General features: G+C 49.1%; 1 protein-coding gene across 1 annotated transcript; it reads right to left on the bottom strand.

The window, feature by feature from the left end:
• On the bottom strand, window positions 8,450-13,842 carry LOC108638538 (tumor necrosis factor receptor superfamily member 10D-like). The gene is made up of 3 exons (XM_018066600.1): window positions 13,536-13,842; window positions 9,318-9,417; window positions 8,450-8,684 (listed from the first exon to the last, which is right to left on the bottom strand). The coding sequence occupies exons 1-3, from the start codon at window positions 13,716-13,718 to the stop codon at window positions 8,485-8,487; spliced, it is 483 nt and encodes a 160-aa protein (XP_017922089.1). The 5' UTR covers window positions 13,719-13,842; the 3' UTR covers window positions 8,450-8,484.

Here is a 15,618-nt window from a genome sequence, read left to right as displayed (position 1 = left end):
TTCACCTGTTCCAGACTCCTCCACCTGCCGCGGCACACAGGCTCCTCTGGCTGTGACGCGCCCAGGCTCACACAGCACACGGGCTCAGGAGTCGGGAGCACGCGCTTTAGCGTGTGTGGGGATATGTGGACCAATACTCAGTTCCCGCAACCAGAGATGGCCCCCGGGCTCCTTTGCATTGGAGTGCAGCAGTCTTAACCACCCCCAAACGCAGACGAAGTCCCAAGAATCCCTTTTGTCCTCCTGGGATGAAGGGCAGGAGTGTCCTGCACAGACTGTCAAAGAGGCCTTCTTCCAAACCAACTATGGAATCCCGACAAGAGGGGGTTTGTCACCCCGCTGACTGAAAAGAACACAGACAGAAACACCTGACTCCAGGACAGGGAGGGGCATCAGGGCCAGAGGGAGGCAGCACCAAGAGCACAGGGGGCGGCCCTTCTACAGACACACGTGACCTCCACGCACTGTGTCCATTGTACCTACATTTTAGGCAATTCCAGTTTTGACCACACCAGTCACATCAACCTTAGGGAAGACAGCATACAGGCCTTGAGATGCACTAGACCAAAAACCTCCCTGAGCATTGCTTCTGCCATTAAATTATCCTGCAGTGATTGGAATACTATGGGAGAAGGATTTAGCAGAAGTAAAAAAAAATGTTTTTTAATTAAAAAAAATACAAAAGCCTAATATTAGCAGGCATTTTAGGTCAGTTCTCACAGTATTTAAGAATCAGCATTTCTGTGTCTTTTCTGCAGAAAGTCAAAGCTTACAGAGGGGCTGAGATCCTTAGTTAGCCAATTTAAACACAAAAAGCAATTCTGGGCTCAGAGCACCAGTATCAAGGGGGCCCATCTAGTGCGGAGCAAGCCAACACTGAAATAACCCAGGAGCCCGTCATTCTTCCTCCAGAAACCACGGCAGATCCCTGTCCTCTCTTCCTTGAGCCCCGATGGAATGAAGGTCACTGATAACAGAAACTATCTGACACTCACATCTAACCCACGTCCCACCCTAACCTCCCAGAGGAGCAGGAGGAAGCCCGGGAGTGACAGCCCAGTTCACGGTCACCAGACACAGCACGGGGGGGCCACTTCTCCTCCCTCTCTGCTCACTTGTTAGCATCTCCCTATAAAAAATACAAATATTCACCCAACTATAAAGTTGACATGTTTAAAGCCTGGACCCTAAAGAGGTCGCCAGGCAATCCCAAAGTGGTCAAATTCCCCCAGCAGTGGGCTTGCTCTCCTTCATTGTTGTTGCTGTTTTGTAGGTTTTTGTGTGTTTGTTTTTTGGCCTCATGGCTTGTGGGATCTTACTTCCTGATCAGGGATTGAACTCAGGGCTCTCAGCGCAGAGTCCTAACCACTGAACATCAGGGAATGCCCTCCTTTTGTATTTCTAATTGCTTTGCATTGCCAGTGCTCAACCAGGTAGCCCACATAAACCTAGAAATCATATTTGCAAAATGTTTTTCTACACATATAAATATATGCACAAACATAAAAGTACAAAGACATACAAGATGTTTGCACTTTAATGATGTATATCACAAGTTACGGGGCCTCCCTGGTGGATCAGTCAGTAAAGAGTCTGCCTGCAGTGCAGGAGATCCAGGCCTCCCTGGGTAGGGAAGAGCCCCTGGAGAAGGAAAAGGCAACCCACTCCAGTATTCTTGCCTGGAGAAACCCCATGGACAGAAGAGCCTGGTGAGCTACAGTCCATAGGGTCGCAAAGAGTTGGACATGACTCAGTGACTAACACTTTCATTATAAGTTACATCATTAAATGCATACATATTACCATGAATGACAAATTTCAAACCAATACAAATAAAAACTAGAAGCCTATTAGGAGTGTGTCCTGAGCTGAAAGACTGAGGTCCTCAAACACTCAGGGCACAGCAGAGCCTGTCTCACTTTCTTCATAAACATGTTAATACTTTCCTGAGTTCAGCAGGCCCTCTTGAATGGTCTCTTTTGTCACTCTTTGCCCCAGCATTTCCAAGGCATCCATCAGGGTGTTGACTGAGGTCCTCTGTCCCTTCTTGGTGACTGGCAGTATTTCACACAAGGCATCCGGAGAGACCCAGGCCTATTCTCTGCCCACAAGGATCTCATTTCATGTGAGGCCCAACTGCCTCAGGAGCGAATCACAGAAGTCACAAGGAAAAGATAGCTGCAAAGTCACTGAAGAATAGCTTCAGGCCTAGGTTGGGGGAAAGTCACAGACACAGAGTTGGAACAGGCTTTCACAAAGGCAGAGGACCCTCAATTCAGGCCTTCACTTCAGGATGGGAACCCGAGGAGCTCCCCCTGCTGGTAAGCCTGCTGCTCTGCGCCCCTGACCTGCTTCCCAGCAGCAGAGAAGCAAGCCACAGGGGCACTGGGCATTGGGCTTCGCCAGCACCCAGAGCAGCTGGGGGCAGCCCAGGCCAGCAGGGAGTCCTGCCCTAAGCAGGGGGTGAGGGCCCATCTGGAAGAGGAGACTGCTGTCACAGAGGGAGAAGGCATCCGTGATAGGAGACAGAGGGTGGGACAGCGAGGGGCAACAGACCTCAGAGGAGGGCGCCTGCCTTTCTCAGGAGGGTGAGGCCCCTGGCTGCCACCTCTGCACTGGGGACAGAGCAGAGGCCTGGAGGGAGGAAGGTCTCCGGCCTCACAGCCCGCTCGGCCTCACTGCCTGACACTGTGGTAGAGCTGGATGGGGACAGACTCTGAGCAAGAATTTAATCATAAAGTGGAGCAAACACCACCCGCCTCATGGACTGTGTTGCAGATTCAGTGCTGTGTGTGTGAAATGCTGTGCACACCACCATCCACAGTACATAAGGAGGGCACCCAACACAAGTTTATATTCTCTAACAGTTACACTGAAAACATGAAAAATAACAATACTAGTTTTCATAAAATATGGTACTAATTCAAAGTATTCTAAAAAATTTCATTTCAATATGTAATATAGATAGCTAATGGGAAGTTGCTTTATAACACAGAAAGCTCAATCTGGTGCTCTGTGATAACCTAAGGGAGGTGGGATGGGGGCGTTGAAAGGAGGCTCAAGAGGGAGGGGATATATGTGTACCTATGGCTGGTTCATGTTGCTGTACAGCAGAAACAAGCACAACATTGTGAAGCAATTATCCTCCAATTAAAAGTTAAAATTTTTTTTCACTGCAATAGGTAGTGTTAGTTGCTCAGTTGTGTGTCTTACTCTTTGTGACTTCATGGACTGTAGCCCGTCAGGCTCCTCTATCCATGAGATTCTCCAGGCAAGAATACTGGAGGGGGTTGCCATTCCCTTCTGCAGGGGAAATTTCTGACCCAGGGACTGAACCCTGTTCTCTTGCATTACAGGCAAATTCTTTACCATCTGAACCACCAGGGAAGACCCTCAACATGTAATCAATGTACAAAAAAAAAAAAAACAAAAACTGTTAAGGAGACAAATTACAGTCCTTTTTTCTACCAACTCCTTGAACTACAGTATCGAGTTATATACTACAGCTCATCAGGTTTAGCCACAGTTCAGGTGCTCCACGGGCCTTCCCAGGCGGCGCCAGTGGTAAAGAACCTGCTTGCTAATGGAGGAGATGTAAGATGTGGGTTTGATCCCTGGGTTGGAATGATCCCTGGAGGAGGGCATGGTAACCCACTCCAGTATTCTTGCCTGGAGAATCCCATGGACTAAGGAGCCTGGCAGGCTACAATCCATGGTGTTGCAAAGAGTTGGACATGATTCAAGAGACTTCGAATGCATGGACAGGGGCTCCACAGCCTCCCTGGGCCAGTGGGTGCCCTGCTGGACAGCACAACCTCTCGGATGTCTCAGAGCGGGTCAACGTGGCCCTGAGCAACCAGGGAGGAGAGAGGATGGTAGAGGAGGGAAGGACAGGGAGGTGATGGGGGCCACTGTTAGAGGACAGAGGGGTGCAGGGTGGGAAAAAGAGGAGGGGGCAGGGAGGGAATTAGAGTCCTGATGGTTCAGGGACAAGCCATCCCCTCTCTGAGTTACCCTAACAGCTATGGAGACAGAAATTAGGACAGTGTCCCTCCTCCCTCCACTCCTGATCCACTGCCCAGGAACAAAACACTCACTTTGAGTGCCATCTGTTGGAACCAGCAGCCATCTTCTCCGCTGAGATCCTTCAGGTGCTGCTGGTTCCTGTAAAACACAATGGAGAGCAGCCTTGGTCTTAACCGGGAGTCCTCGATTACAGAACTGAGCCTAGTAAACATCTTTCTGAAATTCTGGCAGATGCAGCCATAAGCAAAACAAAACCCATGCAGGATCTTTGAAGGGAGTGAACAAAAGAGTCATTATTTTATATATGATTGTATTCTTATAAAATCTAATGGTTCAACAATAATACTGAAATGTGAATGTGTGGAAGGATGAATGTTAAAAATGATGACAATAAATTCTATAATGAATTATGAGTTGGATAAACTCATAAGGTTATAGAACATTGTAATACAAAGACACAGCCTCAACAAGAAATGAGCAATTTACCAAAGAAAAACACACATGGAGTTGAGGTATTATAAAACTCTTAACTTAAAATGCTAACTTTTTTCATAAGAAAAATATAGAATAGCTAAAAGATCTCAATTCCTTCCTAGATTAATTTATAAATTAAGGTAATACTCAAAAACCTCAAAATTACTAAAACGATATGATCCCAAACTGTAAATGTCTCTGTATGTGTGTGTGTATGTATACATGCATAATATATATATGTTTAGTCATTCAGTCATGTCTGACTCTTTGAGACCCCCTGGACTGTAGCCTGCTGGGCTCCTCTGTCCATGGTCGATTCTCCAGGCAAGAATACTGGAGTGGGTTGCCATGCCCTCCTCACATATATATATATATATATATATATATATATATACACACACACACACACACACACACACACATATACATAGTGAAAATACTTCTATATGTTGACAAAAATTTTACTTCAAGTAGATTCAACTTAATAATACTTTTGAAAAAAATGTGAAATTCCTACTATGATGAGGAATGGCTTAAAAGTATGTAACAGTCACACAGAAAAACATTACGTAGCGCTGACTCCATCACTGGGTCAGTCATGGGAGGAGTGATCACCCTTCGGTTGCCCTGGTCTAGATGAGGGATGTGGTGACAAGACAGATGATAAACAGCATCAGAGCTGCCTGGTGGACCAGAACAGGGGGTGGGGCTCCCTCCCCTCCATGCTCGGGTCTCCCTCCATCACCACCTCCCCAGAGGAGAGGAGACCTGACCCATTGCTGCTCCCTGTCTCTACCACAGTCCCAAGCAAGCAGAAGGGCCAGAGCCCCACACTCACCAACAGACAGCCTGCCTGCTGCATCTCGGGACTGGGCGTTATCCTGTCAGCTTCTCTTCCTGCCAAGGGACCAGAATGGAAAGTGAATCTCCATTGGTCAGCCTGTTGTTGTGTGCATGGTCCAGAGCCCCAGACCCTCTTGGGGGACATAAGCACCAGAAAAGGGCCTTGAGAAAGCAAGGCACTGACCCAGGAGTCACAAACCCACAAACCCTACAGCTTCTGGGGGACACAGGGGGTTCTGCCTTCCCACCTACTCCTGTGCTGTGTCCCCCAGGTGGGCACAGACTCAGCACATCTGGGCTCTGCTGATGGCACCCAGACTCTGGTGTGATGCTAAGGGGAACTGAGTACCCCTGCTGACACCCCCCATGCCCCAGGGCTGCAGAGTGAGGGTGTCTCAAACAGTAAGGACAGGGCCAGCGCTGCCGACCAGCCTTAGGCCAGCTCTCAGCAGGCCAGTCTCCCTCCTACATTCAGCCTAGAGCCCTCAGGAGAGAAAGGGAGTCAGGGAAAACAGCATAGGGCAAACCGAGGACCACGTCCACCCTGGGCCTTGTTGTGGGGCGGAAGCAGTTACTGAGGGTCTGATGCTGCCCGATGCTGGAGAAACCGATCACCTTGTGCCAGCACTCATCAGAGAGACCGAGGAGAGAAGAGACAACCACTGAGTGGTGGGGAGGGCCCTCTTGCCGCACCTCCCTTCCCAGGGACAGGGCGCAGGGTGGGGGCGCAGACACTGAACAAAGAGCCCCGGGCCTGGGACTGCAAGCGGGACACTCTGAGTCTGGAGAACCCTCAGGGAGGAGACGAGAAGGGAGAAAATGAAGTAAAATGAAACCCATGTAACATCTCTGTGCAGTGCTACTGAACCACCCTCTTCTCCTGCCTCTTCCCACCAGACTCGGCCAGGGGGAAGAGGGGACCGTCAGCTGAGTTGGGGGCCCGATGTGATCATGGTTTTGTCAGAACCAGGTGAGGTGGGAGGGGTTTCCTGGGGAACAAGATCAGAGACAAGCCAGGAGGAACAGGAGGATTGGGGAGAGGGAGGAGGGAGCCAGCACCTCCTCCTTCCCTTCTAGAAACCTCACCGTTAAAGAAGCACCATACCACACATCCGACTAGGACAATGGTGATTCCAGATACAATTCTAATCACCAGCCTTGAAGTGCCTGAGGAGGGGGAGGGAGTTCCTAGCTCTCCAGGAACTGGGGCCTCCCCATGGGCCAGGGTACCTGATTCCTGGTCCACACACTTCATGTTGCTCCAGGGGTTACAGTGCGTGACCATGACCTTCCCATCAGGGCACCTGGGTACAGACACAGGGATGATGTAGGGGACCCATCAGGGACAGCTGGCTGGATGAGGAGAAAGAGGGGGCAGCCTCCCATCCTGGATCCCCTGACAAGACAGTGGAGGGGGGACAGGCTCTTGCTGTCTGCAGGGGAGGGTCCCCTCACTCCCCCTCACTGGGTGGGAGAAGGATCCAGGATTGTGTACTGCAGCCCCCAGACTCCTACTGAGTGTTCAGAGCTGTCCTTCAGGAACTCAGCTTCCTCTGCAAGGCCCGCCTGGCCTCCCTGGGCTGCATGCAAAGCTCCGTGACAGGGGGAGGGTGCCTCATCCAGGTCAAGATCAGAAGAGTTTGGGCACAAGTTTGACTCATCCTCCAGTCAAACTTGACTATGAGGCCCTCTCATCCACCTGTTGACTCTTCCTACCAATCTCAGCCAACACTGGAGCATCAGAGGATAGTGAATTACTACTGGCCCCTGAGTCCCCCAGTAGGAAAGATTCAGGTGCTACTGGAGAACAAGGGGCTGGGTGTGAGGCCTGTCAAGTTGGGTCCAGTTTTATAGGAACCTTGAAGGAGCACACACGTGGCCTCATCATGACTTCTGTCTGCTGTCAGCACTTCCGTCTTTCTAGGCCCTTCCCGAGGAGATGTGGGAAGGGGCCACTGAGAAAGCCGTGCAGGACAAACAGTGGTGACCCCACAGGCACAAGGGAGCTCTGAGAGGTGGGAGGGGCTTCACGGAAGCAGGGGAGAGAAATGGATACAAGGAAACTGGGGTCTCCTGTGGGTTGGAAGCCCCCAGGCTCCTGTGTCTCACCTGGTGCTGCATTTTTGACAGAATTCAGGTGCATCTTCTCCACGGAAAGTGCCAGGTTTGCACTGACACTCAGTGTCCTTGGTGGGGGTACAGCTGATTTTTTTCTGCTTCTCCCAGAGACCAAAGATAAGGTTTTGAGGGTGTGTTTCCCTCATATGTCTCTCACCCCTTCTTCACCACCCAGATCTCCATCCACTCACTTCAAGAAGTAATTCGGAGGGCTTCCTGGCTGGTCCAGTGGTTAAGAATCCGCCTGTCAAAGCAGGGGACACAGGTTGCATCCCTGGCCTGGGAAGACCCCACATGTTGCGGGGCAGCTAAGCCTGTGAGCCACAGCTACTGCTCCTGTGCTCTAGGGCCTGTGCACCACGATGAGAAGCAGCAAGGAGCAGACCCCTCACCACAACTAGAGAAAGCCCTTGTTCCGCAACAAAGACCCAGAACAGCCAAAAATAAATGCATTAATCTTTTTTTAAGTAATTTTGGGGTCATTTTCTGTGGCAACACACATAGACCATCCATAGAACAGCCACTGTTCACGTGTCACCAACAGAGGCATACAAAAGGGACTGGGCATCATTACAGATTGCATCAGGGTTGGGAAGAAAAATGTTTTAGATCACAAATGAGGAGCAAGAAGTGGGGTGGGGTGAGGTGTAATCTGAGATGCTGTGGATGGAGAGGAACCCTTGGGTGTTGTCCCAACGGGTGATGCCCTGCTGGAGAGGCAGAGGGACCTCAGGTCATGAAGGCTGAGAGAGGCTGAGACCTCAGAGCAGAGGGCATGGCGCCCACAGGAGCCTGGCCCAGGATCAGACACATCACACAGCTCAAACCCAGCCCTGCCCCACTCCCCCAGGCCTTCTGCACTGTTACCATCCAGCCCCCTCCATCAAGGGACACAGTATTCCCCTCTTTCCAGCTGATGTTCTGAAAGACTTCCCTACCAGTTGGCATGTGTTATGCAAATAACTTCTGTTTTCATTTATTTTACTGACCTAAGACAAGCTGAAGACCTAGCTGGGCTGGAAATCAGGTTTCTGACTCCTCGTCCCTTTTAAGTCCTATCTCATCACCCAGCACCCTAACCGCAGGCACAGAGACCACAGGTTCTGGACCTGATTTGCAAGTCATGCAAGGTAGGCAAGAAGGGAGGGTGTTTGAATGATTGGTGTAGTCTGTCCCATCGGTGCACGGGGCACAACCTCCATGGGCTTCTTCCATATAGAATTCTGGGAAGGAAGGTAAAAGCTGGTGAGTAAACCCCACAGGATTCCCCGAGGCTGGCAGTGTGGCTGGGGAGGCCTCTTTTGGCCGTCTGTGGAATCCACAAGGGGAGCTCTCCTCAACCGGGCTTTCATCTTTTGATTCTTCATCTAACACATACCCTAGACATACCCTAGACCAGTACTGCCAACAGAAATATATTACAAGCCACACATCCAAGTTACATTCACAGCTGGCACATTAAACAGTGAAAAGAAAGGTCAGGGGCTTTCCTGGTGGCTCAGAGGGAAAGAATCTGCCTGCCTATGCAGAATACATGGGTTCGATCCCTGGTCTGGGAAGATCCCACATGCTGCGGAGCAGCTGAGCCCGGGTGTCACAAATCCTGAGCCTGTGCTCTGCAGCTCGGGAGCCACAACTACCGAGCACACCTGCTGCGACTCCTGAAGCCCATGCGCCCGAGAGCCTCTGCTCGGGAACAAGAGAAGCCTCCCCAGGGAGAAGCTCAAGCACCGCAACTGGAGAGGAGGCCACACTCTCCACAACTAGAGAGAGCCCATGCAGCAGCAAAGCCTCAGCACAGCCAAAATAAACGCATAGACATGGAGACAGGGTTGGAGACCAGTCTTAGAATCTACCTGGTAGACATAACTTCTGTTGGAGGCTCCCTTCCAGTGGGGCTGATGACTGCTGGGGAATTTCATCCTTCCTTACAGACATGGCTGAAGCAGGTTTGACCTATGGGGACAAAGCAGGGACAGGCATGAGTGGCTTCCACACTCTCACCCCTTCTAGGATCCACCCCACATTTCCTTGACCACTACCTGCAAAATGAAACAGAACTGGGACCTTTCTTCCCAGCTCTAAACTCTCATTTCTTTTGTTTGTCCTTTGGCCTTTTGTGCTAGCAAGTAACTTTCACTTAAGGTTTTTCCCCCTCTATTCTTTCCTCTTAAAGTATGTTTATTCCAGAAAGTATGTGCTCAGATGTGTCCAACTCTTTGCGACCCCATGGACTTTAGCCCATCAGGCTCCTCTTTCCATGGGATTCTCCCAGGAAGAATTTTGGAGTGAGTTGCCATTTCCTCCTCCAGGGGATCTTTCTGACCCAGGGATCAAACTTCAGTCTCTTGCATCTCCTGTGTTGGCAGGCTGGTTCTTTACCACCAGCACCACCTGGGAAGCCCAGAAAGTATAGGCAAGGAAATTATTTTTTATAAGAATACAGAAACCACAGAGATCCCCTTGATTAGAGAAGACGTCCAGTATTTTGTGTCTTGACTTCTTCTATTTGACCACATGTGTGAATACTCTCACGCTCTCTCTCTCTCTCTTTCTCACATGTGCATGCACACACACACACAGTTTCACAAATGAGGGTTCTGCCATGCATACAATTTTTCATAATCAGGATATAGGATCACATACTGAGCAACGAACTTGTGGCTTTAATCCAACAAGCTGTCCCCAAAAGGAAGCTGTCAGTGTTCCACAAAATACCAGAATCACATGGAGAAAGAAGAAACAGACAGGGTTTTCAGCCAAGTCTCTGCTAAAAATGACACAATGGGGCCAGTCTGAAATCACTGGAGTCTGAGGATTCGACTGGGATTAATGTGTTGATGATAGTGTTCTGATGTTCAGGATTGTATTGTCATTTGGGGGGAAACTGTCCTCATTTGTGGGAAATATACATTCAAGTGTCTAGTCATGGGATCTGTCATGTCAGCAGCTATGTTTCAGATGATACAGGAAACAAAGGGTTTTGTATAGTTTTGTAACTTTAATCTGGGAGTGATTTAAAGTAGAAAGTGACATTAAAAGGGAAAAAAAAAAGAAAGAAAAACAAAGTTAAAATGGAAACAGCTTATGTTGAGCCCAGTTCAACTGCCTGGATCTAAACAAGATAAAGTGCAACCCGTTAAATATTTGGGGACAGCTAAGCTCACATGTGTCCCCTAATCATCCCTTCCGCAGTCTGGGCCTCGTCTGAGTCACCCCAAATTGGTGGACTCTCCTTTCCCTGCCCTCACAATCCTGTGCCTTCCTTTCTTCCCTGGTTCTCCTCTCACAGGCTCTCTCCCTCAATGTTTTGTTACGAACAGTTTCAAACACCCAACAAAGTTGTAAGATTCATTCACTAAAGGCATATATGCTCATCACCTAAGTTCTGTAACTTAGGTGTATCACATACTTCTTTCTCTATCCACCCCACTCTGTCCATTCTCCTAAGTGTCTTATTTTTATGATGAAATTCATATCTGCAACTCTTAATACATTGGCATTATGTCAGTAGCTCGAGCTCAATATTTCTTTACAGTTTATTTCAATGTTAAGATTTCCAAAGAAGGAAGCGCACAATCTTAAGGGGACCATTCAAAGAGCTTTTTTTTTTTTTTTTAAATGCATACAGTTGGGAAATCCAAACCCTCTATCTAGATCATGGAAATTAGCTTGCTCCAAAACATTCCCTCATGCCCCTTCCTCAGTTATCCTAATCTCTGCTGTGACTCCAAGAGGGAGTGGCCTTCATCATATGGAGGAAGGGCCCTTCTACCCTGATAAAATGAGACTTTTCTCAGACAGTAAAGAATCTGCCTGCAACACAGGAGACCCAGATGCAATCCCTATGTCACAAGATCCCCTGGAGAAGGAAATGGCAATCCACTCCAGTATTCTTGCCTAGAGAATTCCATGGACAGAGGAGCCTGGCAGGCTACAGTCCATGGGGTCACAAACTGTTGGGCACGATTGAGCAACTCTCACCTTTTCGTTACAGGGGGTTAAGTGTCAGTTCAAATTATTTTTCTGCATCTGTTAAGCTGTTTAGTTTTTCTGTATAGTTTTTCTCCGTTACACTGGTTTGCGTGTGTGTTTAACTTTTTAATTAGAGGATAGTTACTTTATTGTGATGTTTTCTGCCGTAGTTTTTAAAGATCTATTTATTTATTTTGGGTGTGCTGGGTCTTTGTTGCTGCACGCAGGCTTTCTCTAGTTGTGGCAAGTGGAGGATTCTCTTGCTTTTCCCGTGTGGGCTTCTCGTTGCAGTGGCTCCTCTTGTTGTGGAGCATAGACTCCAGGTGCACAGGCCTCAGGAGTGGCAGCCTGGGGGCTCAGTAGCTGTAGCACGTGGGCTCAGTGGCTCCCAGGCCTGTGGGATCCTCCCAGACCAGGGCATGAACGGGTATCTCTCACACTGCAAAAGTTTCTTAACCACTGGACCACCAGGGAAGCCTCCACACTGTTAATACAGTGAAACACACTGATTGATTTTCAGATGTGAACCCAACACTTATTCCTGAGATTAACCCCATTTGGTCATGGTATGTTTTCTTCTTTCAATCTTCCTGAATTCAGTTTACTATATGCTTTGTAAAGGAATTTTGCCTGTTTTTAGGAAGGGTATTTAAAAGTATTTTTTCTTCTTTTCAACTGTTTCCGTTAGCTTTAGGTATTAGGGTTATGTTGGCCTTAAAAGAACTAGTGAAGAACTCCTGTTGTCTGAAAGAATTTGTGTAAAGATTTTTGTTAGTCCTTTTATTGTCTGTATTTTTGTGGCCTCCCCTGTGACCTAACCTGGGGTCTCCTGGTTGTGCACTCCCAGTCTCAGCAATCTCATGGATCCTTGAAACAATCTACTGGAATGGAAGAATCAAAACCATGGCACTACGGTGCCCCACGTTTACTTCTTAGACTGGCACAGTGTTACAGCTCAGTGTGCAAGGGTGCAGGGAAATAGGGCACTCTTGTGGACTCCTGGTGTGAGTTAAAATGGCCCAGTCTTCTTTGGGAGAACAGTTTGTCATTATCTAGACAAAAGCGTAAAATTATCTAACCCACTGACCCAGCACTTCCACTTCTAAGGAGTTGCCCAACAGACAATGCACATGGCTACACTGGGTACTTGACAGGCACCCAGACCCAGTCATCAAGTGGTGTTCAACTTGAGTCCTACCTATTACAAACCGAGCGATAATTTAAAAGCTAATTCTATACTTCTTGTGAATACAAAATGCTGTTTCTTTCCAGATATTTGGTACTAATTTCTTCAATGAACGATGCATATTTTCACGATTCCTGTAACTTTGTCAGACCCTTAATGTTTTTTTCTTTGCACCTGTAAGCAACTTTGAAAAGAGCCTCAAACAATGCAAGAAAGCAGTGCCGAGTGTGCACATTTTTCCTCACTGTGAGTTTCTTAAAAATGCTCACTCAGGGGCGGGGAAGCCGGTGGGCTGCCGTCTATGGGGTCGCACAGAGTTGGACACGAGTGAAGCGACTTAGCAGCGTTAGCAGCAGTGGTGAACCACAGCCAGAGCCTCCAACTCCCCTCTGAAAGAAAGTGGTGAGAATCTGACCCAAGCTGAGTTGATTGATGGTTTCTATTCATAAAGTGCAAGGAGCTGGAAGCAAGTTTGAAGTTGTTCTTTCAGAGAAAAGGAAATGTAAGGGTGCTTAAGGCAGTGGTGGGGGGAAGGTGGGGCCTACACTTGATGACTTACAAAGGACACGGGTTAGAAGATAAATGCAGTGCAAAATAGAAAAAGAGAGAGAGAGACAAGAGTGAGGAGGGTCGGCAGAGGGGAAAGGGAAGGGAAAGGAAAGAAATGACGATCTGACGCTCGCTGGGCCTGGGGCCAGTCCAGAGGTCAGGCGCTCCAAGGAGCCAGCTCTTGTGGGCAGCGAGTAGATGCCAGGGATCCGCGCTCCTCTAGCGCCCCCCTCCCCCACCAACACGCCGCGTATTGGACTTGCCCGGGCGGGTCCTGCCGGGATTTGCCCAGCCAGGTGCCCCTGGGCCTTTTCCGGGCCACCAAGAATGTCTTTTTGAGCCAGGACTCGCGGCGGGAACTCACCAACATCAAGACACCCAAGACGGCGAAGATGAGAGCCCAGGGGCCCCGAAGTCGAGGCCTGGGGCCCTGGGTGTACCCTGCCCGGGAGCTCCAGGCGGCCGCTGTCCTCTGTCCCCGCTGCCCGGTGCGGTCGGGGAGCGTTCGCTGTTCACGTTGCCGCGGGGTGACAGCCTCCAGAGCCATCAGAAATGACCGCCCCTGCGAGGTGCGCGGAGCGGAGCTCTGCTGTTTAATCCGTCTGCCTCGACGTTTACACCACCCCGCCCTGATTGCGCCACCCGCGCTAGCGAATAAGCCAGTGCTTGCTGATGTAATCATTACCACTTCCAGCCAACTGAGGAGCCAAGACTCTACCCAAGGGGAAATTCTGCCAGCGAATACCCTGCGGTTTTTCATTCAGCGCCAGCCAGGTCTGTGCCTTTGGGAGGCGGGGACAGGGCACCTCCCACGTGCTTTGTTGTCATGTGGCTGGTGAGACTCAGAATCTGCGTTCCAGGCAGGTCCTAACTCTGCCCTTTGCAGGTCAAATGCCCCACGGGTTGAAAAAATGAAGGAACCACCTGTCTTCTAACTACCACCTTCTGCCCACTCCCAGCTTCTGCTCCTCCCCGCCCCTCTTTTATTGACCAGGGCCCCAAGGAGGCCAGAGAACATGGACAGCCAAGAAGGAGATCCAAGAGGTGCCCTGAGCTGTACTGTAGGGGAGAGATGGGTCACCTAAGAAATCTTGAATTGTTAGAAAAATCAGTAGGTTGCCAGACTCACTTGCACTTTCTGAGATTTAAGTACTTAAGAAATGAGACAGACCTGGTGAACCTTTTTGCCCTGGGCCTATATCATATGTATAGTGTCAATAATCACTTTATTATGGAATTACAAATAAGTGTTCATTTAAAGGCAAAGAATTGTTGTTTAGTTGCTAAGTCACGGCCAACTCTTTTGCAAGCCCCTGGACTGTGGCCCGCCAGGCTCCTCTGTCCATGGGATTTCCCATCCAAGAATACTGGAGTGGGTTGCCATTCTCTTCTCCAGGGGATTCCCGACCCAAGGGTGGAACTCAAGTCTCCTGCATTGGCAGGTGGATTCTTTACCACTGAGTCACCAGGGAAGCCCCCAAAGGCAAAGGATACACACCATATTTTCCTGTTGTGAACTCTACTTTTCAAAGATCTTAAATATCATTAGCACAGTTTATAAATTTACTTTTGTCACTTTTATTTTATAAAGCTGAAGTTCTACCCAACAGAACATTTTGGAGCCTGGTGAATAACTCCCAGCGAATACCCTGCCAGTGAATACCCTGCCAGCGAATACCCTGCGGTTTTTCATTCAGTGCCAGCCAGGTCTGTGCCTTTGGGAGGCAAGGACAGGGCACCTCCCACGTGCTTTGTTGTCATCTGGCCGGTGAGACTCGGAATCTGCGTTCCAGGCAGATTCTGGCACCAGAATAAGTGGCATCCAGGAGAAAGAAGGTGGCCTGGCTGTGACTATGTAGTTGAAACACTTGATTTGCAGATGAATACATCCACCAAGTCCTATTTTATGTTCACAACTCTCAATGTCTCTGATTTCACAAACTGGGGTGACCATTCACATTGAGGCAATGCAGCACTTCCTATCATCAGGCTCAGAGAAGGGTCCAAGTCATCCTGGACTGTCCCATCTCCCTAGTTTGCCAGGACCAACAAGTTACCAAATCAGGATTTCCCAGGTGCTTCAGTGGTTAATAATCTGCCTTCCAATGCAGGGTTCTCAGGTTTGATCCCTGATAGGGGGAACTAAGATCCCACATGCCTCAAGCTACTGAGCTGGCACACCCCAACTACTGAGTCCCGCCCTCCACATCCAGAGAGGGCATGAACTACAAGGAAAGAAACCCATAGGATGGAAGGAAGATCCCCTCTGCCAGAACAAAGACCCAAGGCAGACAACTAAACAAATACTGGCATTTACATACAATCTATTTTTTAAAAGGTAGCATTCAGCCCTCAGGGTTCCCAGTTTCTTCTTCTCCTCCTCTCACCTCCCAGAGGGCCTCTGATGTGTGTGGGCTCTTCCCACGGACTCCATATTGCTTTCCCCA

Source organism: Capra hircus, chromosome 21, assembly GCF_001704415.2.
Source record: "Capra hircus breed San Clemente chromosome 21, ASM170441v1, whole genome shotgun sequence".
NCBI lineage: Eukaryota > Metazoa > Chordata > Mammalia > Artiodactyla > Bovidae > Capra > Capra hircus.
The sequence above is the reverse complement of the archived record's forward strand: the minus strand, read 5'-3'. Positions and strand labels throughout refer to the sequence as shown.

Bases quoted from the DNA above. Each gene is read 5' to 3' on its own strand.
- LOC108638538 (XM_018066600.1), bottom strand. From the start codon at position 13,718: ATGGCTCTGGAGGCTGTCACCCCGCGGCAACGTGAACAGCGAACGCTC. The intron at 9,418-13,535 runs GTGAGTTCCCGC...TTGTCCCCATAG, and splicing joins TCTTGGGTGTCTTGATGTTG to GTCAAACCTGCTTCAGCCAT. The intron at 8,685-9,317 runs GTAGATTCTAAG...CTTCCTTCCCAG, and splicing joins ACAGAAGTTATGTCTACCAG to AATTCTATATGGAAGAAGCC.